This window comes from Microtus oregoni, unplaced genomic scaffold, assembly GCF_018167655.1.
Source record: "Microtus oregoni isolate MIOR12 unplaced genomic scaffold, Mior012 000018F_ref0000195, whole genome shotgun sequence".
Classification (NCBI taxonomy): domain Eukaryota; kingdom Metazoa; phylum Chordata; class Mammalia; order Rodentia; family Cricetidae; genus Microtus; species Microtus oregoni.
The window spans coordinates 21450271-21477102 of record NW_024543077.1 but is presented as its reverse complement, the minus strand read 5'-3'; the positions used below and the strand labels follow the sequence as shown (position 1 = coordinate 21477102).

Sequence of the window (26832 nt, the reverse complement as noted above, 5' to 3'; positions counted from 1 at the left end):
AAAAGATAAAAAAGGTAAGGTGAGGAGGTGTTGCAGAAGATCCAGGCAAGTCTAGTAAGCTTCTTAAGAATAACATCTTAGGCGGGCAGTGGTGCAGCACGCCTTTAATCCCTGTACTCGGGGATTTTTCGAGGTGTTTCTCAGTAGCTTTGGAGCCTGTCCTGGAACTCTTGTAGATCAGGTTTGCCTTGAACTCAAAGAAATCCATCAGATTCTGCCTCCAGAGTGTGGGAATTAAAGGCACGCACCACTACTACCTGGCAGTGAGTTTTTATTTTTAAATCAGTGATGGCTTCTTTGAAATGGTTTGGAGTCAAATATCTGCACAATCCTGGTAAACAATGTGTACCAGGGCATTCTAATCTCTTCCAGTTCTGATTAGCATATATTTAAAGTCTGGGTGTTTTACATGAAGTTCTCCCTCTGCTAAATTCTACTTTGTGAGACTAATTATTTTTTAAGCATTGGTCAATCTATTGTATCACCAATTCTACTCTTCAACATTATGGTACAGTAGTGGAAAGCTACACAACACATGAGATGCCTTTGATAACCTCTACAAATTTAAATCTCAATTCAGATCATATTTAAAGCTTAAATGCAAAGTGCTCGATACCGAGAAGATATTGGAGAATCTAGGCTTCTCTGAGTTTGGCAACTTGTTTCCATGAGTGCAAGAACACTGTTGAAGTTGACTAGGAAAGTGTTTTTACACACAACTTCCTGCTCCCAGTACTCTAAGGAGATGAAGCCACAGAACAAAGTTATTCAGAGGCCTGCTCCTAGGTTCAGGAGATAGCAGGGACCATGAGGGACTTCACATACAGGGAGAATGATGGCAGGTTCCCACCCAGACCCATGGAGGTAACACCATAGTGTTTTCTGCACCTCACCCTCTGCTCCTCCCCATCAGGAGACAGCATTTCCTCACTTACCATGTTGGGCTTCTCCATTTTGCAAAAATTCTCAGTGCATCGTCTCCCTGCAACAGCAACTGCACCGGAGAACAGGAATTCTCTGGCGCCAGCTCCACTTCAAAGCCAAGACTGAAGATGGCTTCCCAGGAAGAGACCTGCACTGCTTCTGACTGGCAGGTCACCTGGAGTGCATGATTGGCTACTGAGTCCTGAGTGACAAGAGCACCTCCCATAGGGATACAGTGTGCTTAAAGACACAGAATACTGATTCCTGTGCAATCCATTGCCCCTAATAGAGAACTTCTCCAGATCTGAGAATATATACATTTCAATAGCACTTGCCCCTGGCTACAAAAGCAATCAATGTCATCTTCTTGCACGCCTAGGAACTTTCCCTTTTTCTTCCAGCACACTATATGACTTGTAGGGTGCACTGTGCTAGGTGGATCAAGCATTTTCCTGTCCCATGGGGTAAGGATGCCTAGAATACTAACAATTAAAGAGAGTTTTAAAGTTACTAAATGAAATATTTGTTCTGTGGCTTCATTTCTGAGGTCAGATGAACTGAAGGTACTTTTTATATGGTTTTCACAGGGATTTTATACAACAGGAAAGAGAAAAGCAGGAAACAGATCTCAATCAAGATGATCAGTCTTTCCCCCATCAGAAAGGTGGATAATGGCTCATTGCTTTATGGGTTTTGTTCCTTAAATTTGAAGCAAATTCCAGGTAAATGAATAATAATAAAAAGAATAGTGTTCATGGAAATTTGAATATGTAGAGAATAATGGAGCTAGAAAGAATGAGCACTATTGTTAGCCAGCACATCTCACTCCATAGTCAGGTGAATAAAATATACAACTGCAGTATTTAAGATTCTCTTAAGAACAGGATTTGTAGAATGAATCTCACCATGTATGTAAAAAGTAGGCTTATTAAAATGTCTCACAAGCTATTGTCCAGGTAACTTAAGAATAGCTGCCTACCAATGGCAATTGAAGAATCCAATAGCTTGCTTCTCAGCCTTTTGTCTAAGGTCAGGTGAAGATTCTAGTAGTTGTTCTGCCCCCAAGGCTCTGTGACTCAGCTGGTTTTAAGTATTCATCAAAATTACAATGCAGTAGGCTCTAATGCTAGTAAAGGAATGAGCTTGGTAGCCAGAGCTAGAGCACGGAGGCAAAACAGAGACTTTTCTTCTTCTTCAAAATACTTTATATGTGACTGCTGCTACCAGAATGGGAGATGCTGATTAAAGTTGGGTCATAGTCTTTGTTGGATTCAGGTTCATTTTTATTTTTTTGGTGATTTCAAGACAGGATTTTTCTGTGTAGTTGTAGAACTCATTCTGTAGGCCAGACTGGTCTCAAATTTAGAAAATCCCACTGCTCATGAGTGATGGTGTTAAAACTGCACACAGACATGAGTGAGAGAGATAGCTCACTGGTTAAGTGTGCACAAACACCAAGCAGCTTAATGTGGATCCTATCATCTCAAACTATACACATTAAAGGAATATTTTCCCATTTCAAACCTTTAAGTAAAATCTCCTCAGGTATAATCAATTCTTTGTGTAGTCAATTTGAACTGCCAAAAATAGCCAGACATTTCAACAGCCAAGACAGATGAAATGAGAAAAAATTCTTGCCTGTAGGAGGCATAAAGAATGTTTATAAAGTTGTTTTCAAAATTGTTTTTCCTCAACGAATGAAGCATGGAGATTTTACGTAGGGAGTCTGAACATGCTCATGCAATGTTCTCCCTTTCCTTAAGCATGCTCAATTAACAAATCCACTTTAATGATAATCACAATGTAAAAGCAAAGACATTTAGTGACATTCTTTCCTCAAAATCATGTAGGAACAATTGTAAATTAAACAAATGATGGAAGGAAATGCCTCTGGCATGTTCATACTGTACCATAAGGTTTTAGTTGAAATTCAAGTGGATGACACTGTGAAAAGTCAATTATCAATTTTGATTCTTATTCTAAAAGATAACTTTACCAACACCATAAAAAGTACCTTCAGTTCATCTGATCTCAGCATGAAGCCACAGCACAAACTTCTCCATTTATTACCTTAAAATTCTCTTTAGCTGTTAATAATATTCTGAGCATTCTTTCCACCATGGGACAGGAAATCACTGCACCCACCTAGCACAGCACAGTACACTGTACAAGCTAGCTAGCCACATTGTGTCCTGGAAGAAAAAGGGAAAGTTCCTATGGAGTGCAAGATTATGACAGTGTCTACTTTTGGAAGCCAGGGATAAGTGTTATGAAATACATATCTTGGCCCTTCTAGAAAAGATGTTTGACTGGGGTGGGAGCAATGGCCAGGAACCACTGTGCTGTGTCTTTAAGCACACTATAGCCCTGTGGACAGTGTTTTTTTTCATTCAGACCGAATTAGCTAATCAGGCCCTTTAAGTCATGCCGGCCTCTTCTGGGCAGCCATGTTCAGACTCAGCTTTGCAGAGGAGCTGCCTTCAGTGGTTTTTTATGCTGCAGTGTAATTGTTGCTGCTGGGAGTTGAAGAACTGAGAGCTTTGACCAGCTGGGAAACAGCAACATTGTGAGCAAGGGAATGTTGTCTCCAGATGGGGAGGAACAGAGGATGAAGTGAGGGAGACAGCATGGTACATCCTCCTGGGATTGGTGTGGAAACCTGCTGCCATATTCCCTGTATTGTGAAGTCCCATGTGGTCTTTGTTAATTCATAGACCTAGGGTCAGGTCTCTGAATAACTTTGCACTGTGGCCTAAATCTGCTTAGAGAATTGGAAGTAGGGTGCTGTGTGTACAAACATTTTTCTTGTCAACTTCATATGCCATACTCAGAGAAGCCTTGTTTCTCCAGTATCTTCTCAAAATTGAGCACTTTGCATTTAACCTTACATACAATCTCCATTTATATTTAACTATGTGGACAGTATCAAGGCATCTCACCTCTTGTGTAGCACTGCACTTCTAAGCTGCAATATAGAAGAGAAGAATTGCTGATATAAAGGATTTGCCAATGCCTTGGACATAGTTCAATATCACAAAGTACAATTAGCTGAGAGAGGACTGCCCCTAAATTACCCAAAAGTTAAATGTATTTTAATTAGGGCTGTTAGAGATTAGAATGCTAGGGTACACATTGTTTAACTGGATTGTCCAGATATTTTCCTCTAAATTATTACAAAGAAGCCACCACTGACTTAAAACCAGACACCAGGCACATCACCATATCAAAACACAACCTCTAACAAGCTTTTCAAGGAGGCCTACTTTAAGGCCTGATGTGGTATAAAGTTCCAGTTTTCTATTTGAGAAAAGCACAGTTCTTTCAAATGGGCAATATGACACCAGGTGACATATAATTGAAATGCAAAACATTGTTGTCTGGAGGAGTTACCTGATCAATCAAGGCTTTTTTTTTATGCCCTCTTGAGGAAGGAAGAACAATCTTGGGAGACCTAGTAATAGACTGGTGCCTAAGCCTTTTGAGTTTCCCTAGGGATCTGATCTACTGATAATAAAACAAAGCTCCTTCTCTAAAACCAGAAATATGTTTAGGGGAGCTGGTAATGGTCTGGTGACAAGGCCTTTGTGGAGGGGTTGCTTCAGATTCTAATAACCCACTCTTCCCACCATATGGAGATTTAGTTATCAGTCCCATGGCCACTCTGCTCATAGTAAAGTTCTTGAGATACCCTGTGTTCTCATTGTATAGATTTGTTTGAGTAGTCTCCTCCTAAATTCATGTGATAATTTGTACTTATAATTCTCTAATATCTTTCATTTCTCCCTTGGAATTATACAAGATGCTATTCTCCTTTTAAAAATTTTTTGAGACAAGGTTTGTCTCTAGGAGTGTCCTGACTATTCTGGAACTCACTGGGTAAATCAGGCTGTCCTTGAACTCAAAGAGATCACTTGGCGCAGCAAGGGTGTGTGCCATCAATGCCCAGCAAGATGCAGTTTTTCCTAGGAAGTTTACTAGGCATCTGCAAGACTTCCCTACCCTAGGATTTTATCTTTTTTACATTTTAGTTTTCCCATCCTTCTCACCCCTGTGACCTTCACCTCAGGACCCTGTTACTGAAGCATGACCTGCTCATTCCTGTTACCAATGTAATGAAGAAAGTATCCTGAGAATATCTTTGCTCTGTAAGACTCCTATCAGCCTAAATGTGTAGCCTGGCAAGTTCCCTGTTTCTATTTCAATGTTCAAAGTGTAACCTAGAGCCTAAACCTAAAGGACACTTAAGGACAACAGCAAATGTGGAATCTGTCTAGCTGGCTCCTCTTTGATATTTAGCTAGAGATTGTTGTCTACCATCATTAAAGACGTTTTTCTTTATTAATCTCCTAGGTGTGTAGAGTTATTTCTCAATGGAAAGGCATATTAATTCTAGAACAGCTTCATTTCCATCCTGTTAGAAAAATAGTTCCTGAGACAAGTTCTCTTATGTTGTCTCAGGTGCCCTAAGTCTGCTGCTATCCAGGGCAATGACCTTGCTGTCCTGTATATTAGATTTTCAAAATTCCTTTAAAAATACTGTACCACCTCACAGTTTTAAAATTATGCATTTGAGTCATGTAGTTGACTATGCATTGCAGTTGCAGGAAAAGGATTTGCATATGGAGCATTCCTTATGTCTTCAGACCACAATAGGATAAATAGTTTATTGTGTACACTGCAGGGGAAACAGTGGAGGCAATCAATTATTGGAGTCACCATTATGAAAATGTTCCTGGCTGAGCAGAGTTGGCATAGGCCTTTAATCCCAGCACTAGGGAGGCAAAGGCTGGCTGTAAGTTCAAGGCCAGCCTGGTCTACAGGAGCTAGTTCCAGGAAAGGCAATTAGGCAACAATTCTATGCAGACATGGTTGATCTTGCTTGACACAGTTATGTCAGCTCAGAGATTTGAGAAACAGGCCATTGACTAACTTTATGTGTCAGGTTACAGATCTCAGTAGCCAACATATGTATATAGAAACCATTAATCTATCTCTTATTAGTGACATTCCCTCTCCTATAGAAAGGCCAACTCTGTTTCAAAGTCAATATAGAAAGTTTTATTTAATCTCAAGAGTGCAATATTTTTATCATTTTAAAATCTTATTAGTGTAATTTTCAGATATTTTTTTAAGTGTATTGCTCCTCTTGTCTCTGTTTCTGTCCTCCAATGTTTCAAGTCATTAATAGTTGCATTTTATTTCTCTCAAGTGATGTTAATTATTGATTTCTTTGTCTCTTATAGTTTAGGCTTGCCTCATACTATATAATTGAGAATCATTTTGAACACCTAATCCTGCCTCTGCTGCCCAGTGCTGGGAAAACAGTCCTGCAACTTCTTACAGGTTTGGCATTGACTTGTCAATGAAGAAGAAATGTAGAGTAGTTACTGAGTGTCTGCTGATCTTTCTGGCCTTTATTGGGGACTTAGAAGAAGAGAGACCTGTGCAAGAGTTGAGGTCATTGACCAACATGAAGCTGGTGGAGACACAGTTCAGAAAGGGAGAAGTTGTACTGAGGGTGAAAGCTTTCCTCCTTCAACAGTAGTTGAAATTAGCATTGTGGAATCAGGTAGTCAATTGTAGATGTTTCATGAATGTCCAGATTGACCATTGTTTGCAGTCCACAGATCAAGGCAATCAAGAATCTGGGAAAGAAACTGACCTTATCTTTAAACCTAATTGCTATATTTAAAGTAGCTCATCTAAAATACAAAATCTGGGGAAAATGTTGTGGCCCTGCTTAACAGGACTGTTACCTTTCTGCATTAAGTTGTTCATCTTTAGAGAAAATACATGAGAAATATGTAATGTGCTCTAACACAAATCCCTAGTCTCTGGAGCACATGGCCATAAAGTCTATTTCAAGTTTTCAAAATAATTTTAGAGATGAAATCCACATTATATTTACATTCTCCTTGTTGCCTCCAAACCCAAATATGCCTGGATTGTTTTCTAATTTATGGTGTGTTTTTCTTTAACAACAGTTACAAAGTAACCACAGATGCACAATAACAATAGTTACTTTATGAATGTGACCTGTGTTTGTCTTCAGGATTTCCCATCTCTGAGCCAATGGGATGGCTGCACTGGGAAGTAAGTGTACAATGGAATGTGCACACAAAGGACCCTGTACTTTGGATGTGGGATAGGATGTGATCTAGGGGAGTAGAATAATGTGTACTAAATACAAAGTTTTTAAACTGGGGCCCTGTCTGCTGGGCTGGGAGGGAAGAACTGGATGATATTGTGCTGTCTGAGTCATTTGGTCTCTGATCCTCCAGTAGAGAAGCTGTTAATATTGTGAGTCCCAGCTGGGTGGCCCTAGCCAATGAGGGATTCTGGGCAGTCTTAGCAATCAAGAGTACTAATGGGAGAAAATGGTTAATTTGGCTTATATTGCCATATCGTCGTTCACTACTAAAGGATGTCAGGAAAGGAACTTAAAGAGGGCAGGATTCTTAATAAATTTTTGTATGTTGAACCATTCTTGCATCTCTGAGATGAATCTGACTTCATCATGGTAGATGATTTTTTGATGTGTTCTTAGATTTTAGCTAGTATTTTATTGAGTATTTTTGCATCTATGCTCATCAGGGAGATGGGTCTGTAATTTTCTTTTTTGGTTGAATCTTTGCATGGTTTTAGTAGAGGTGTAACTGTACCATCATTAAAGGGGTTTGGCAATGTTCCTTCTCTTTCTATTATGTGGAACCCTTTGAGGAGTATTGTTATTGGGTCTTAGTTCTGATGGAATTCTGCCCTGACACTCTCTGGCCCTGGGCTTTTTTTTTTTTTTTTTTTGGTTGGAATGACTTCCCTTTCCTTGCAGGTTATAGGTTGATTTAAATTATTCACCTGATCTTGATTTAATTATGGTATGTGATACCTATTCAGAAAATTGTTCATTTCTTTTTTTTCTCAAAACCATTGATTTACTATAATACAAATAAGGAAATCTTAACATTGATATACAAAGATTACAATTTGACCAAAGAATTTCTTCTTTACTACACAAAACATGATCCAGCAGTAAAAACAAACCATTTTCCTTTTTCCAGTAAAACAAATGATATAGTTTTGGTAATAAAATAATTTTGAATATAGCCCAACTATATTTACCTATTATCCACTCAGAAAGTTTTATCATCATTTAGTGTATTGGTTGTATCTCCACTAACAAAATATTTAACCCCTAAAGCAGCAGTCATTTATAGCAACTCTGGTACCAACATCAAAGGTGTTCGATTCCCAGCAACCACATGGTGGCTCATAACCATCTATAATGAGATCTGGTGCCCTCTTCTGGCATACAAACATACATTGCAGGAATGTTGTATACATAATAAATGAATAAATCTTTTAAAAAAAAAAGAGAGACAAATTTGTTAAAAAAAAAAAAAGGTGTTCGGTCCTTCCGAGCTTCCCGGGATCGATTCCTGACTACATTGCTATGAATAGCACAGCTCACACAATAATGCAGCTTGACATAGAGTTTGGGGAGCACATAGGCATCGAAGACACTTGCTTCAGACATGTCCCTGATGGCAGCCACCTCTACGATGTTCTGAATGATGAACTTCTTAATGGCCTTGTCCTTGGGCACACAGCGGGCGCAGTTAGTGCAGCGAACTGGCTGCACATGGCTGCGGCCCTTTTTGGCACGACCGTTGTTTCTCCTTTTTTTGGTCATCTTGGAGCCAAGTCCCGAAAGAGGCTAAAATGGCTCTCTTAATGAGGATATCTTCTTCCCTGCCCCTATATCCACCCTTCCTTCATCTCAACCCTCCCACTCCACCAAGCTCTCCTCAAACCTTCCCTTCTCCCTTCTCTCTCCCACTCTTCCTTTCCCCCATCCCACCCTCACCCCCACCCCCATGCTCCCAACTTTTGCCTGGCAATTTTGTCTGCTTCCGATTTCCAGGAGGATCTACGTATGATTTTCTTTGGGTTCAAGTTATTATTTTGCTTCTCTAAGCTTGTAAACTATAGGCTCAATGTCCTTTGTTGATGGCTAGAGTCTACTAATGAGTGAGTACATACCATATTCATCCTTTTGGGTCTGGGTTATCTCACTCGGGATAGTATTTTTTTTTTTTGGTTTTTTTGAGACAGGGTTTCTCTGTGGCTTTGGAGCCTGTTCTGGAACTAGCTATGTAGACCAGGCTGGTCTCGAACTCACAGAGATCGGCCTGCCTCTGCCTCCCGAGTGCTGGGATTAAAGGCGTGCGCCACCATCGCCCGGCGGGATAGTATTTTCTATTTCCATCCATTTGCATGCAGAATTCAAGGTGTTATTTTTTTTTTTTACCACTGAGTAGTACTCTAATGTGTATATGTTCCACACTGTCTTTATCCATTCTTCCATTGAGGGGCATCTAGGTTGTTTCCAGGTTCTGGCTAATACAAATAATGCTGCTATGAACATAGTTGAACAAATGTTTTTGTAGTATGCTTGGGTATATTTCCAAGAGTAGTATTGCTGGATCCTGAGGTAGGTTGACTCACAATTTCCTGAGAAACTGCCACACTTATTTCCGAAGTGGTTTCACAAGTTTGCATTCTTAGCAGCAATGGATGAGTGTTCCCCTTACTCCACATCCTCTCCAGCATAGGCTATCATTGGTGATTTTGATTTTAGCCTTTCTGACAGTTGTAAGATGGTATCTCAAAGTTGTTTTGATTTGCATTTTCCTGATTGCCAAAGAAGTTGAATATGACCTTAAGTATCTTTTGATCATTTGAGATTCTTTTGTTGAAAATTCTGTGTCTGTTCAGTACTCCATTTTTTAATTGGGTTATTTAGAATTTTAAAGTCTAGTTTCTTGAGTTCTTTATATATTTTGGAGATCAGACCTTTGTCTGATGTGGGGTTGGTGAAGATCTTCTCCCATTCATAAAGATTCCTTTTTGATTTAATGACAGTGTCCTTTGCTTTACAGAAGCTTCTCAGTTTCAGGAAGTCCTATTTATTCATCATTGCTCTTGTTGTCTGTGCTATTGGGGTTTTACATAGGAAGTGGTCTCCTGTGCCCATATGTTGCAGTCTACGTCCCACTTTCTCTTCTATAAGTTTCAGTGTGGTAAGGTTTATATTTATGTCTTTAATCCATTTGGACTTGAGATTTGTACATGGTGATAGATATGAATCTATTTTCATTATTCTACAGGTTGAAATCCAGTTATGCCTGTACCATTTGTTAAAGGTGATTTCTTGCTTCCATTGTATACTTTTAGCTCCTTTGTCAAAAATCAGGTGTTCATAGGTTTGTGGGTTAATATTCAGGTCTTTGATTTGACTCCATTGTTCAACATCTCTGTTCCTATGCCAACACCAAGCTGTTTTCTTTACTTTAGCTCTGTGATAGATTTTGAAGTCAGGGATGGTTGTTGCGGGAGGTCCTCCCACTCCTCCAGCCTATCACCGCTGAGGTACCAGCCCACTGGGGCGTGGTTTCTCTCCCTTTAAAAAAGCGGCCACTTCCCTCTTCTCTCTCTCTTCACTTCCTGCTCCGCCTGCGACTAGACTCCTTTCCTGGTTGCAAAGAGGGCTGTTGCCTGGGACAGTGATCTGTAAGTTTTTTCCCCTTTAAATAAATACCACCCTAATAATCATAACCCCGAATTGGTGTGGCATTGTTTGTGACTTACGCCTTCATTTTGGCGCCCAACATTTGGTTTTAGAACCTCTCCTTTCCCCACTCGCAGCCGCGAGTTCGGCTTGGCGGCCCCAAGTTCGGCTTGGCGGCTGCGGGCTTGGCGGGCGCAAGTTCAGCTTGGCGGCCGCGGGCTTGGCGGGCTCTAGTTTGGCTTGGCGGGAGCCCTCCCCTTCCTCAGCAGCCTCCTGTGCCTTGCAGTGGCGGCCTTGGACTCCCCACGTGGATTTAAACTTCACAGGCCCGCGTAGTCTCTGGCCACCTGGTTTGCTCTTTTCTGAGTCATTTTTAAATCTCCCTTGCAAGTACAGCTCTTAAGTGGCACGAACCAGAGCACGTGGTTGCTGAAAGCTGCAACCCCTCAGGGTGACTTGTTCCGTCTCAGGAATTGATTTAATTAGATTTATTTTGTTGAGAAACTTGAATTTTCCAGTTTTTAACATCTACTAAGGCACTGAAACAGGACCATGTTTTCACCGCGACTCTGCAACAGCGCCACCTGCTGGATAATAGGTAATATTGCAGTTTTTGTTTCTAACGCAAATTTTACTGCTTTGTTTTCACTAATACAATGGATTAGTAAATTTATATTTACTAATACAATGAATTACATCATACAAGGTTTATATGATTATGGGGATACCTTAATTTGCTTGTTACTAGCCTTCAGTTTTCTTTTCCATATTCTATCATTAAGGAAGAATATGGCACTACTAAGAACGATTGAATCTTTACGTACTAATAATGAACAGAAGAATATGGCACTCCTAAGAATGATAGAATCTTTACGAACTAATAATGAACAACTAATTGACAGGATTAAAATTATTGAAAATCAGAGGTTATCTGAACAAGTGGATACTATGACAGACAAAATTGATTCCATATCCAAGGGTATTAGAAAGTTACCTGAAAGGGTTCAGGCTGTTGAATTTGACGTTCAGACTTTATCACAAAGTTTTGATAAGGTAACAGACAGAATGTACCTCCAAGATGGGAATCTACATGATATACAAGAAAAGTTTAAGGAGGACATGTTATCTTTGAAGGAAAAAATTAAAGCTTTGGAATCACAGGTGCAGAATGGGGACCAAAAAATTGATACCTCAGTGAAATCACTGGAAATATATACAGGTCAGGAGATTCAGGATTTAAGAGAGACAATGATAAAAAGATTTGAAAAGATTGGGGAAATTATTGCAGCTGGTGAACAGAGTAAGGAGGCACAAGGACAGGATACAAGGCCTCCACCAGCTATTAGAACTGGCTTACCCAGGGTTCTAGCGACATACCCTATACTTAATTCTGAAAAAGCATCAACTTCTAAAGGCTCAAAGGGAGTCAGAGAAGCTAGATGGACGCCAATAGCAATAAATGATCTGAAAGAAATTAAGCAAGCTGTTGTTAATTTTGGCTTGCACAATGCATATGTAAAGGAAATGATAAGGACTTGGGCTTCTAATGCTAGAGCTACTCCCCATGATTTCCATCAGTTAATGTCTGCAGTTTTAGATAATGCACCTTCCTTGATGTTTGGAATTTATTTCAGAGAAGAATCCAAACATATGGAACAGCAAGGAAGAGCAAAAGGTATTGAGGTTTCCCAAGATCAAATTCTTGGTGCAGGAGAATATGCTGATCCACAGGTCCAAGCTCTTTATGACGATGAAGTACTGTGTCTATGTCACCAAGCAGCTTTAAATGCTTGGAATAGGATACAAGATCCAGCAAAAAGGGTTGAATCATATACCAGAATTAGGCAGGGACAGAGAGAACCCTTTATTGACTTTTTGCAAAGATTAATTAAGGCTCTGGACATAGGGGTAACAGACCCAGAAGCTAGACGAATACTTCTTGAATCTCTAGCTTTTGAGAATGCAAACATAGAATGCAAAAAGATAATTGGGCCTTTAAAGTCTAGATCAGCACCTATGGATGAATGGATTCAGCATACGATGAATGTTGAGACGTTTAGCTATAATGATGAATCTTGGGTAGGAGAAGCAATTTCCAAAGCAATGAGGAGACATCAAACTGCCAGGTGTTTTAATTGTGGTAAATTAGGACATTTGCAAAGGAATTGCAGGCAAAGAATTTCTAGGAATAATATCTCTTCTGGGAATGACAAAAATAGGAGACCTCGGCCTTCAGGTATATGTAGGAGATGCGGTAAAGGCAGGCATTGGTCCAACGAATGTAGGTCAACAACAGACAGACGGGGCAATCCGATATCATCGGGAAACTCCTTGGGGGGCCTCTCGCAGGCCCCCAAGCCAACAGTGGCCCAGTCATTCCCAGTCACAGTGGAGAACGTGCCTCACCAAGAAAATTAAAAGCTCCAATTTCTGCTGTAAAAAGTAATACTGGTCTAAATGAAGAATTACGTGTGGAGGATGAGTCAAAAAACCCAATAGGACAGAGTAAACGTATATTTTGGCAGACTTCTATTAATGATCAAAGACCAAAGCTAAGAGTCTGTATAAATGGCACTTTTATTGAAGGCTTATTAGACACAGGTGCGGATGTAAGTATCATTACCCCAGAATCTTGGCATCCGAATTGGCCTCTTCAAGAGGTAGATGTTCAATTCCTGGGAATTGGAACCCTATCTCGTGTAAAACAAAGCACAAGATGGGTTGAATGCATAGGGCCCGAAGGGCAAATAGGAAGACTAAGGCCATATATAGCCAATATTGCCATAAATTTATGGGGCCGTGACCTGCTACAGCAATGGAATACCCAGATTAACATTCCTGTATTTCCAGGAACTCATAATTCTGGGAAGGATATGATGAGGTATTATGGGAAAAGGTCACCAGCCATTCAGGCTGTACAAGAACATACAGCAAATACCAAACCTTTAGAGGTACCAACGGCCCTACCTTTAAAATGGCTAACTGAGAAGCCAATATGGACCAAACAATGGCCTCTAGCTGAAGATAAACTACAGGCATTGGAACAGCTGGTGCAAGAGCAACTAGATGCTCACCATATTGAAGAATCAACCAGCCCTTGGAATTCTCCTGTATTTGTTGTAAAAAAGAAATCTGGTAAATGGAGAATGGTGACAGATCTAAGAGCTGTCAACAAAGTAATTCAACCTATGGGCCCACTACAATCTGGAATTCCTTTGCCTTCTCTGTTACCAAAAGGATGGCCTCTTATAGTTATTGATTTGAAAGATTGTTTTTTCACTATACCGTTACAAGAAAAGGATAGAGAAAAATTTGCCTTCACAGTGCCTACTTATAATAATTCTCAGCCTAATAGGAGATATCAGTGGACTGTCCTCCCACAGGGTATGCTCAATAGTCCTACACTGTGCCAATATTTTGTAAGTAAGCCATTGGAAATAATTCGTAAACAATTCCCCAAGTCCATCATTTATCATTACATGGATGACATCTTATTATCTGATTCAAATAAAGATACTTTAGAAAGGATGTTTGAAGAAGTAAAGAAAGTCTTGCCTAGGTGGGGATTACAAATTGCCCCTGAAAAGATTCAAAGAGGAAATTCTATTAATTACCTAGGTTACAGAATAGGGTTAGAGAAAATTAAAACGCAAAACGCACAAATTAGGAGAGACCGGTTAAAGACTCTTAATGACTTCCAAAGATTGTTAGGAGACATTTCCAGTCTACGACCAGCTGTTGGGATAACACCTGATCTAATAGTTCATTTAAACAAAACCTTAGATGGTGATAAAGATTTGAATAGTCCAAGAGAACTGACAGCTGAAGCAGAAAAGGAACTGACAATGATTGAGGAAAAATTACAGGAGGCACATGTGGATAGGGTGAACCCAAATCTTAGCTGTATCCTAGTCATATTGCCTTCCAGAATTTCTCCTACAGGGATTCTAATGCAGAGGGAAGATATTATTTTAGAGTGGATATTTATACCTAATAAACCAAGTAAAAAATTAAAAACTTATGTGGAAAAGGTCTCTGAATTAATTATAAAAGGTAAGCTGAGACTTCGTCAACTAGCAGGTATAGACCCAGCAGAAATTATAGTGCCTTTTACTACTGAAGAAATAAAAAAGTTATGGGAAGACAATGAACCGTGGCAAAGAGCTTCTGCTAACTTTTTGGGAGAAATTAATAGCAACTATCCCAAAAGTGATAGACTTAATCTCATAAAAAGAACTTCTTGGATTCTTCCTAGAATTGTACGTGATGCTCCAATAACTGGAGCCCGTACGTTCTATACTGATGCAAATAAATCAGGGAAAGCAGGTTACAAGTCAGATGAATTGAGTAAGGTGGAACAAAGCCCTTATAATTCTGTCCAGAAGGCAGAATTATATGCCATTCTTATGGTGCTAAGGGATTTTAAAGAACCTCTTAATATAGTTACAGATTCACAATATGCAGAAAGAGTTATCTTGCATATTGAAACCGCTGAATTTATACCAGATGACACAGAGTTGACTTCACTGTTTATCCAGGTACAAGACATAATCAGGAACAGGCTTTGTCCGATGTACATAACACACATCCGGTCCCATACAGGTCTGCCTGGTCCTCTAGCCCAAGGCAATGCTGAGATTGATCAATTATTGATTGGAAGTGTGTTGCAGGCCTCGGAATTTCATAAGAAGCATCATGTCAATAGTAAAGGCCTAAAGAAAGAATTTTCCATTACTTGGCAACAAGCTAAGGACATTATAAAGAGATGCCCTACTTGTTCTTTCTATAATCAAACACCGTTGCCTGCAGGGAGTAACCCAAAGGGTACTAAGAGAAATGAAATCTGGCAGATGGATGTGTTCCACTTTATGGAATTTGGTAAATTAAAATATGTACACCACACCATAGACACGTATTCAGGTTTTCAATGGGCTACTGCCCTGAGCTCAGAAAAGGCTGATTCAGTAATCACACATTTATTGGAAGTTATGGCCATCATGGGTATACCTGCGCAAATAAAGACAGATAATGGTCCAGCATATGTATCTAAGAAAATGAAACGCTTTTTTGATTATTATAATATAAAACACATTACAGGTATACCAAATAATCCTACAGGTCAGGCAGTTATAGAAAGATCAAATCGTACTATAAAGGATATGCTGAACAAACAGAAAGGGACTGAAAATACCCCCAGAAATAGATTACATAATGCTTTATTAACCTTGAATTTTCTTAACGCTAATGAGAAAGGAACGACAGCAGCAGAAAGACATTGGATAATGGAAAAGTCTGCTGAACTAAATCAACCGATTTATTTCAAAGATGTGCTGACCTCTCAGTTTAAGCCAGGAGATGTGCTACGTTGGGGAAGGGGTTTTGCTCTTGTTTCCACAGGAGAAGAAAAATTGTGGATACCATCAAAATTAATAAAGTTTCGATTTGAAGAGGAGAAACCTCTTGGAAAGGAGAAATGACAACTCATCCACAACGATGATATTCATACAGGTGGTAAGAAAAACATATAGAATGGGGGCAGGGTTCTGTTCTTATCTCCACAGGAAAACACTCATCTTTGAGAAATTCAAGGGACCCTGGATGTTTGGATACTGACAAATGGAAAAATACCTGCCCTATAGGAAATATGAAGACAACTGAATGGATTGTGTAAGTAATATTAAACCATATTTCTAAATTTTTATAAAGCTGGTTTTGAAGTTGGACTTTGGCTCAGTCCCTCTCCAATTCCAAGCCTGTTAGTAAGAGAAAAACCCAGAGTTTCTGGAGTTTCTGTCTCATGTCAAGAGCCATGATATGGGACAGAAAGAAATATGAGTTTAGAAAACATCTTTGCTTTTCTTCATATCTATCATACTTTTCATTGAATATATCTATCATGTCTTTCATTGAATATATATATATGTTTATATATGTCTATATGATTAATGTTTAAGTTTTTCATAATGAACAATGAGTTTTTCCTGAAGTGACATTTGAAGTTTCCAGGAAGAAGATGGGGCCCCATAACAACAACTCCACCTGGTTGATATGACGTCATGATGCTGATAGCGCTACTACAAGACCTGCTTTTGGTACCAGCTGCACAAGACAGTTCCAACTTGGTTAGCTGAAATGGTGCACATCTTATACAACATTTTGGCCAGACCTGCACAAAATACTCAGAGACTATTGGCAATTTTAAAAGACATTGATCTTGAAATTTAACCATCATTTCACTTTCACAGGATCCCCCAGAAAGAACGTCGCCCCCATGACAGCTGGAAGTAATTCTAGAGGACGACATCCCCTTTCCCAGTAAAACTTGCCCTTGGGTTTAGGGACATCATTTAGGGGTTGATTATAATTAGTACACGATTGAGGGTTGGGGGAGGAATTTTATACGCTCAGGGATCATTTAAAAAAAAAAAAAAGAGGGATGATGGGATAATAGATTTGTAATTGTGAGTTACTGTTTTTAGACAAATACATTGGTATAGATTCTTGTATATTGATACAAAGTTAAATTATATTGACTATTGTACGCATGCATGTTTCTACCTCTGTTTAAAACATTTTTTTTATGTATTGACATATATTGTATTGATATATATATATATATATATATTGTATATATTTACCATATTGCAGTGTACATTTCTACCTCTGATTAAGATACTTATATAATGATTGTGTATTGATATATATTTGCCTACTGCAATGTATATTTGTACATTGTTTATATTTGGAGGTCATTGTCCTCATTTGTTTCACAGTCGTTTATTGTCTTAGTCTTTAAGTTAGATAGATATTGAGAATTATATAGACTTATAGTCATCTAAGTTTGTCATTTATAATAGACTAATCAGGTTCTTTAGATATATAGAGATTATACTCAGTATAGATAGATAATCTTCAACTTCTTCAAAGAGCTGTAGAAAATGGCCTTTAATCTAACTCAGAGTTTTGTGGTAGTGAGACACAATTGCTCCTGGCAACACCACTCTATTCCCGAGAGAATGTTGAGCACCAAAGACACTCCACCTGGAGCCTTTCTTTTTGGCAGAACTGGCGTTTGGGCAAAGAAATGCCCATACCTCAACAACTGACAAAGATACAGAGCATGCATCAATGGATAAAACAGGACTGTCATATCCTGCCAAGACAGGGTAAGATAGTTTTGAAAAGTTGCTTGCCTTAGAAAATGGTATGTCAGTTATGTTAGGCCTTAGCCAAAGTTGGTTGCTTCAACGCTGCTAATGTGACTTTGGGTGATTGCCCAGGTAGCTAGTTGTCTCTGTAATTTGTTGCATGTTTTGGAAGTTGTTTTACTGAACTTCCTAATTACCCAGGTAACATTATTTCCCTTCTCAGATCTTCGATGGGGTTGAAGACTATATAAATGTAGTTACTTTCTCTCATGACTTGGCCAAGTTATTTATTATACAAGACCTAAGCTAGTTAGAATAGGATATTTGTACTTATTGTATATAATTTCATAGTAGGTTTAGAACTCTCTTATTTAAACAAAAGGGGGAGGTGTTGCGGGAGGTCCTCCCACTCCTCCAGCCTATCACCGCTGAGGTACCAGCCCACTGGGGCATGGTTTCTCTCCCTTTAAAAAAAGCGGCCACTTCCCTCTCCTCGCTCTCATCACTTCCTGCTCCGCCTGCGACTAGACTCCTTTCCTGGTTGCAAAGAGGGCTGTTGCCTGGGACAGTGATCTGTAAGTTTTTTCCCCTTTAAATAAATACCACCCTAATAATCATAACCCCGAATTGGTGTGGCATTGTTTGTGACTTACGCCTTCAGATGGTAATGCCTCCAGAAGGACCTTTATTGTGCAGGATTGTTTTGTCTATCCTGGGTTTTTTGTATTTCTATATAAAGTTGATTATTTTTCTCTCAAGGTCTGTGAAGAATTTTGTTGGGATTTTGATGGGGATTGCATTGAATCTATAGAGTGCTTTTGTTAGAATTGCCATTTTTATTATGTTGATTCTTCCAATTTAAGAGCATGGAAGATCCTTCCATTTTCTGGTGGCCTCTTCAATTTCTTTTTTCAAAGCCTTAACCTTCTTGTCAAATAGATCTTTCACTTCCTTGGTTAGTGTTACCCCAAGATATTTAATGCTATTTGTGGCTATTGTGAAAGGTGAAGTTTTTCTGATTTCCCTCTCTGCTTCTCTATCCTTTGTGTATAGGAGGGCTACTGATTTTCTGGAGTTGATCTCGTATCCTTCCAAATCATTGAAGGTGTTCATCAGCTGTATTAGTTCTTTGGTAGAGTTTTTGGGTCATTGATGTACACTATCATATCATCTGCAAATAATGAAAATTTGACTTCTTTTTTTCCAATTTGAATCCCCTTGATGTCCCTATGTTATCTTATTGCTATTGCTAGATCTTCAAACATTACATTGAAGAGATATTGAAAGAGTGGTCAGCCTTGTCTTGTTCCTGATTTTAATGGAATGGCTTTGAGTTTCTCTCCATTTAATTTGAATTTAGCGGTCGGATTGCTGTGTATTGCTTTTATTATATTTTGGTATGTTCCTTGTATCCCTATCTGCTCTAAGACATTTATCATAAAGGGGTTTTTTATTTTATCAAATAATTTTTCAGGATCTAATGAAATGATCGTATGGTTTTTTTCTTTCAGTTTATTTATATGATGGATTACATTGATAGATTTTTGTGTGTTGATCCAGCCCTGCATATCTGGGATAAAGCCTACTTGATCATAATGGATAATTATTTTGATGTGTTCTTGGATTCAATTTGCCAGTATTTTATTGATAATTTTTGCATCGATGTTCATGAGTGAGATTGGTCTGTAATTCTCTTTCTTGGTTGAGTCTCTGTGTGGTTTTGGTATCAGGGTAACTGTAGTTCCATAAAAAGAGTTTGGCAATTACTCTTCTGTTTCTATTATATGAAACATATTAAGAAGTATAGGTATCAGCTCTTCTTGGAAATTCTGGTAAAATTCTGCATTAAAACCACGTGGTTCTGGGCTTTTTTTGGGTAGGGAGGTTTTTTTATGACATCTATTTCCTTACAACTTATAGGTCTATTTAAATTGTTCACCTGGTCTTCATTTAATTTTGGTATATAGTACTTATCTTTAAAGGGTCCATTTCTTTTACATTTTCCAACTTTGTGGCATACAGGCTTTTGTAGTATGACCTAATATTCTCTGAATTTCCTCAGTGTCTGTTGTTATGTTCCTTTTTTCATTTTTGATTTTGTTAATTTGTTTGTTCTCTGTCTGCCTTTTTATTAGTTTGGACAGGGGCTTGTCAATTTGTTGATTTTTTCAAAGAACCAGCTGTTTGTTTTTTTAAAAGCAATTATGAGTTTCAATTTTTAAATTTCAATTCTTTTAAATTCATCCTTACCCTATTTCTGTTTCCCATTGTTTCCAGGTCAATAAGAATTTCTTTCTTCTTTTCTCAAGTATGTTGATTGTTTATTTCTGTTTCGAGCAATGTCTTCTGTAGATTAGGCTTGCCTTACACTATGTAGTTAATAATTCCATTGAACTCATAATCCTGCTTCTTCTGCCCAGTGCCAGAAAAAAAATCTTGCTACTGCTTCAAGGCTAGGCCTTAGCTGGGCAGTGAGAAGAAATAATAGACCAGTAGATCCCGTGTAAGAATTGAGTTCAATGGTCAAATTTAAAGCATATGTTGTCCCAGTTTAAAAGGGCATAGACATGAAGGAGCACAAAAACTCCCCTGTTTTGAAAGTAGTGCATATTAGAAATATGTAGTTACATTGATTGAAGTGTGATCATAATTAGTATTATTAATAAATTTCCAGATTCAGATATTGGGGTAAAACTGACAGAACACAGATGAAACCAAGCAGCTACATTAAAATTATGCAGTTAACTTGTTTGATTGAAGCATGATCCTAATTAGTATTATTAATAAAATTCCTGAGTCAGATATTGGGGAAAAGCTGTCAGAACAGAGAAGCAATCCAACAGCCACATTCACTTTTTAGATCTCTAAACTTTTGGATCTAATGAGGGAAGAGATCCCGTCCCCACCCATCTTAAATTCTTGTCCTCATCTCCCAAATGCTGGAATTAAAGGCATGAGCCACTTACCGCCTAAACCTCTGGTTCACTAGAGGTTACCCCCCACTTCTTATCTCCAGAGAAGCTTTATTTGTTGGAATAAACATGAAATATCATGGAGTAATTGATAAATGTCCTGACTGGTCACTTCTCACATCCACAGACCAGGAAATCTAGAATCTGGATTAAGAAGGGAACTTAATATGGAACCCAATTACAGATAATACACTAGTTTGAACAAAATATAACTGGATAAAATGGTATGGCAGTGCCTAAAAGAACTGGTATTTTACAGGTTTAAGATGAACATTCTGAGAGAAAATGACTGAAACTTGGTGTGCTCTATTATAAATGTTTTGACTCTGGACTATATGGCCATAAAGTCTATTTCAACTTTTTAAAATAATTTTTGAGGATAACAATTCCTTAATTTCCTTCTTTATTCTTCTTCTAAGCCTTTCCATAGACTCTTCATTGTTTTCAAATTCATGGCTTCTTTTTGCTTTAACAGCAGTTAATGTTGTAGGGATAAGTCCCGCCCCTTAAGGGGCGTGTTCGCCTCGGGCTAATGTCTGCCTATAAATTTGGAGAGCAAGCTCCAAGCTCTCGCTTCTGCTTTCCTGGTCTCCCCGGGAACCGTGGTTCTGTAAGTCTATTTCTACATTAAAGCTATATATATATTTTTACACTCTGTCTGCATTCGTTTACGCCGCTACATTTTGGCGTCCAACGTCGGGCTATTTTGCCCCCGACTCAAGCGGGTAGCCCGCTAGCTAACACAGCACCCTCCCGGGTGCTGTTTTTCAGTTCATGACTCCGGCCCCAGTGCCGAGTCCAAGACACACTCGGCGACACAGGCCCATTCTGCCTGCCTTGGCTAAGTTTTGCAGCGGAACCCCACTGCCTGAATTAGCAGAAGCTCAAGTACTTGCGGTTTTGCAACAAAAGCTGCCACAGTGTCAGATTTGGTCTGTTACAAAGTGACTTGGCCGGGCGGTGGTGGCGCATGCCTTTAATCCCAGCACTCGGGAGGCAGAGGCAGGCGGATCTCTGTGAGTTCGAGACCAGCCTGGTCTACAAGAGCTAGTTCTAGGACAGGCTCCAAAAACACAGAGACCACCACTGGCAGGAACCGATCATTGCAGGTAAAAAAATTTTCTTTTATAAATAAAATGTCTGAACACATTACTGTTCAAGAATTTAATGATTTTTTTAATTGTACCATGTGGGAGATTTTACAAGAGGTGTCTATCACCCCACATATATGGATCCTTCTGGGATTCGTAGTTTTCATTGGCACCAAATGGTTTGATAATAGAAATATGATAAAGTCTTTACGAGACAAATCCAGGATTCTTAAGGTAGAGATTGAACGCTTAAAAACAATTGAGAATGACAACAATCTTCTCAAGAATCAGTTTGAAGTTCTCCAGGCTGATAACAATCTTCTCAAGAATCAGTTTGAAGTTCTCCAGGCTGATAACAATCTTCTCAAGAATCAGGTTGAAGTTCTCCAGACTGATAACAATCTTTTCGAGAATCAGTTTGAAGTTCTCCAGGCTGATAACAATCTTCTCAAGAATCAGGTTGAAGTTCTTCAGGCTGATGTTAAGGAGAAATTCATTACTATGGAAGAGGGAACAGCTGATCTGGACCATAAGATTCAGTCCCTTTCTGTAGGAAATGAAACATTAACTGAGAGAATCAAAACTGCTGAATGTGACAATCGGATTTTGTCTAAAGCTTATGACAGATTGACGGAAAGATTGTCAATACAAGAAGGCACGGTTTATGCCATAAAAATTATGTCCAAAGGTGAGATGTTATCTCTAACGGACAAACTTCATACTTTAGAATCCTCAATGAAGGCTTTGGAACATAATTCTGGACAGGAGATTCAGACATTGCAGAAGGCAATGGTGAATAGAATTGAAAAGATTGAGGAATTTCTAAATTCTGATGAGGAAGAGCAAAGGGTAGAAAGGCAAATTTTAACTACATCTGTGGGTAAGTCTCTCCGGGACAATTTCCACAAAGCTCTACCTACAGCTCTACCTGCCTTTCCAGTAATAACAACAGAGAAGGTGATTGGTTCCAAAAACCCTAGGGTCATCAAGGAGGATATATGGGAGCCTGTGCGTATGAATGATCTCAAGGAATAAAATAAATATTGCAGTGTAGATTTCTACCTCTGATTAAGATACTTATATAATATTTGTGTATTGATATATATTTACCTACTGCAATGTATATTTGTACATTGTTTATATTTGGAGGTCATTGTCCTCATTTGTTTCACAGTCGTTTATTGTCTTAGTCTTTAAGTTAGATAGATATTGAGAATTATATAGACTAATTGTCATCTAAGTTTGTCAGTTATAATTAGACTAATCAGGTTCTTTAGATATATAGAGATTATACTCAGTATAGATAGATAATCTTCAACCTCTTCAAAGAGCTATAGAAAATGGCCTTTAATCTAACTCAGAGTTTCTTGATAGTGAGACACAATTGCTCCTGGCAACACCACTCTATTCCCGAGAGAATGTTGAGCACCAAAAACACTCCATCTGGAGCCTTTCTATTTGGCAGAACTGGCCTTTGGGCAAAGAAATGCCCATACCTCAACCACTGACACAGATACAGATCGTGCATCAATGGATAAAACAGGACTGTCATATCCTGCCAAGACAGGGTAAGATAGTTTTGAAAAGTTCCTTGCCTTTAATAATGGTATGTCAGTTATGTTAGGCCTTAGCCAAAATTGGTTGACTCAACGTTGCAAACGAGACTTTGGGTGATTGCCCAGGTAGTCAGTTGTCTCTGTCAATTGTTGCACATTTTGGATATATCTCGTTTGTTGAGTAGTGTTTATTCCCTTTTCAGATCTTTGACTGAGTTGAAGATTATATAATTGTAGTTACTCTTTACATTATTTGGACTTCTTGAGATAGAATGTTTAGCAAAGCTTTTGTTCTCAATATTGTTTGTTGTATTTATTATTTGTTGTTATTGTATGTAGTTGTATTTGGTTTAGTTCTGTCTTATTTAGACAAAAAGGGGAGATGTAGGGATAAGTCCCGCCCCTTAAGGGGCGTGTTCGCCTCGGGCTAATGTCTGCCTATAAATTTGGAGAGCAAGCTCCGAGCTCTCGCTTCTGCTTTCCTGGTCTCCGCGGGAACCGTGGTTCTGTAAGTCTATTTCTACATTAAAGCTATATATATATATTTACACTCTGTCTGCATTCGTTTACGCCGCTACAAATGTGACCTTTGTTTGGCAGCAGAATTTATAAGTTGTGATACCCCTACCTGTCTTCAAAGGACATCAAGTCTGTAATGAAAAATGCACACAAGGAAAACTGTATCTTGGAGGAGGAACAGGAAGTGCACTGAGAGACTGGAAGAGTTCCTACTAAAATACATATTTTATTGATGAGAGTCTTTCCCTAGGGTGGAAGGTCATAGCTGCGAAGGCCTATACAATCTAATCTTTAATCTCTGCTCATCTAGTAGGGGGGCTGCTATTATCCCGAGGCCCAGCTGGGTGATTCTACAGGGCAACATTGGGAGGTAGATTTTTGAATTTTTCTTGATTTCTTCTCTTATGATGCTCTGGGCAAAAGTGAAGGAGACCATAAGTCATGCCATGAGAAGTGGTGGTACATTGCCTTCTGAATAGGATGAGCAGGTTTGCTGTGCTGTCAGATCTTCTGGGAGTTTGATGGACCATATGGTAGACTGTGCTTCTGTTCATTCATGTGTTGACCTAGGCCATGTACCCAGGACTCTAAACATTCTTGAGTGTTCATTTGGAAAATAATGTACAGAGACATTGAAGACTGCAGTATAGAATGGTATAGTGACAAAGAATACATTGTGATTTTCACCTAAAAGGTCCAACTCTTAGTATGATTTAAATGAGAAGACAAACAGTGAAAATAATGCGTGTTCCAGGATTTAATAATGAATCTAAATATGACATGAGATTGTGTAGTATCATGGGAAATAAACTCTGATAGCAGTAGGTCAACTAAAATTAAGTAACAGCATGCTGCATTGTTATAGTTGATGTAAAATTACACATATTTAGTGTATGAATTCAGGTTCATTTGGACATAATACTCCCATGGGCCAGCACCATTACCATAGGGGACACAGTAAAGTGTCATGCCCAGACATTCTCTTTATATCCATGTGTTGATGTGTCTTCATTATATACAGAGTAGTACTCATAAAATGACATAAATTACTATAAATCCCAGCAATCTCCTCAGTATATTTTCCATATTAATGGAATTAGAATTTAGAAAAAAAAAGAATTTAGAAGTATTGGATTCTCATGCTTATGGCAGCTATATTCATGGTGTTCTAAATATAAAATCAACCTAAATGTTCACTTATAGAGAAAAAGTTTTGTGTCTCATGAGGCCAGTGTGCTAACAAATGAATGAGGATGATAACAATGGTCAAAAGCTCATGAACTCATAAAGGACTGTCACAGTCAGTACTGTGTCCATCATAAAAAAAATGTAATTACAGCTTAGGGTATGTCAACCCACCTATTTCTCTCATTTGTTTCTAATCACTATTGTGCTCTCATAAATCACGTGGAAGTGAGAGCTTCAGCAATAAAAAATGAGAATCTAACTAAGGTAGCAATGTAAAATGAAAGACAAAGAATGAATCTAGTTGAGGCAATCACTGGTAAATGGTTTTTCTAATGTTCATTTAGTTGGTATGTGGAGAGGAAAAATATCAAGCTTTTTAAAGCAAGGATTATTATGGAGATTAGATGCAAATGTGCTACTATGGCATAAAATGCAGAAAAATGCTTTTTTGGTTAGTGTGAGAACTTTTTCAATGAGTCATACTACACAAAAAGTAAAATTAAAGTGAAGAAATAGGTTGCCTTGTTTTGTATGAATTTAAATTATGACAATAAATTGTATTTTGACAAAAATGTGATAATCTTAGACAATAGAGTGTTTTCTTTTGTTGAAAGAACCAACCTTAGAAAGTAACACTTTCATTTTTGCTTTGCATACTGCTTAAAGAATTAATATTTTAATATATCTCTTAATACATGATTAATACATAATTAGCATTGCAAAACATTATAACATTACTTATATTTTCATGTTATTAAATAATTACACAAAAGGTATTTCTCCTTAAAGAGAAACAAGAGCATTCTTTTGGAATTAAATGAACACGGACCTCTGTAATATTCCACAGTTCAAACTAGTGGAAGAGAACACAAGAAAATGGCCTGGGTTTGTTTTCTGTATAATTTAACTTTTACATTGCTGAATTGTACAGAGATATAACATTCCCCATGTTTAATAAACAAACATGTTTCAGCTGATTGCATTTCCACCTGCATTTAAAACTTTTGCGGTACTCCACTTGAAGCTTTCTTATGCAGTCATTTCAGACTACCAGCTGACTTGCAAGCCTTTGCAAGTTCTTGCTGTCTTTCTTCAATCCCTTGTTTACCAGAGTGCTTCAAATTCCTTAATGTCTTTATAAGCAAAACTACATTTTATGTTACATTTTAGGATTAGTGAAATCATTTCTTTCATGTGCACACGTTCTTGGATATATGCACTTGTTCATTCATGTACCCCAAAGGCTGTGGGTGGTTCTTGATTGGTCAGCAAGAACAGCCACGTAGTTTTCATTTATTGTTGGCACCACCTAGTGGCCACAGTAAAACTAAAAATAAATAAATAAAATCACTTTTGTATGCTTACACATCATAAATTTCTCTTATGCCTACTTTTCTTTATAGACCACAATTAACCATCATGCATTTAACTAATTCATCATTTTGAACTTTCAATAAATTTGAAACAATTAAAAATGGGAAAAAGATATTCCACAGTATAAGTCAGTAATCATATTTGGCCCCATAACTTCATGGTAAATTTCTATAGGATATAGTACATGGTAACCAAGTATCAGTGTACTGACTAAGAAAGGACATTTCTGGGAAAAAGTAGGAGGTAATTCCCAGTAATGCTTCCCAGAAACTATTCAAGAGGCAGCCATGTTGAATAACAGACCACAGGTAGGCTGTAGCCACAAACAAATGCATGACCTTGACAACTGTGGGTGTCTGTCCTAGATAATCAAATCTAGGCTCCACACATTCTTTGATTTACAGAAATATAGGGAAAGCAGCCAGAAGGTGTCTGACCTGTGCTCTAGGGTCAGATAGAGAAAGAAGACACACAAACAGTAAACTTAGGATC

The 26832-nt window shown here is 38.4% G+C and overlaps 1 protein-coding gene across 1 annotated transcript; it reads right to left on the bottom strand.

The window, feature by feature from the left end:
• Nucleotides 1–931: 931 nt before the first annotated feature.
• LOC121458677 (40S ribosomal protein S26-like) lies at nucleotides 932–8614 on the bottom strand. Its single transcript, XM_041667964.1, has 3 exons — nucleotides 8326–8614; nucleotides 5239–5277; nucleotides 932–1164 (listed from the first exon to the last, which is right to left on the bottom strand). The coding sequence occupies exons 1-3, from the start codon at nucleotides 8612–8614 to the stop codon at nucleotides 932–934; spliced, it is 561 nt and encodes a 186-aa protein (XP_041523898.1).
• Between the last annotated feature and the right edge of the window lie 18218 nt (nucleotides 8615–26832).

Coding starts and splice junctions, on each gene's coding strand:
- LOC121458677 (XM_041667964.1), bottom strand. CDS start 8,614: ATGACCAAAAAAAGGAGAAACAACGGTCGTGCCAAAAAGGGCCGCAGC. Junction 5,278..8,325: donor AGCTCGGAAGGACCGAACAC/CTTTTTTTTTTT, acceptor AATAACTCTACA/CACCTAGGAGATTAATAAAG. Junction 1,165..5,238: donor GAAAAACGTCTTTAATGATG/GTAGACAACAAT, acceptor TGTGTCTTTAAG/CACACTGTATCCCTATGGGA.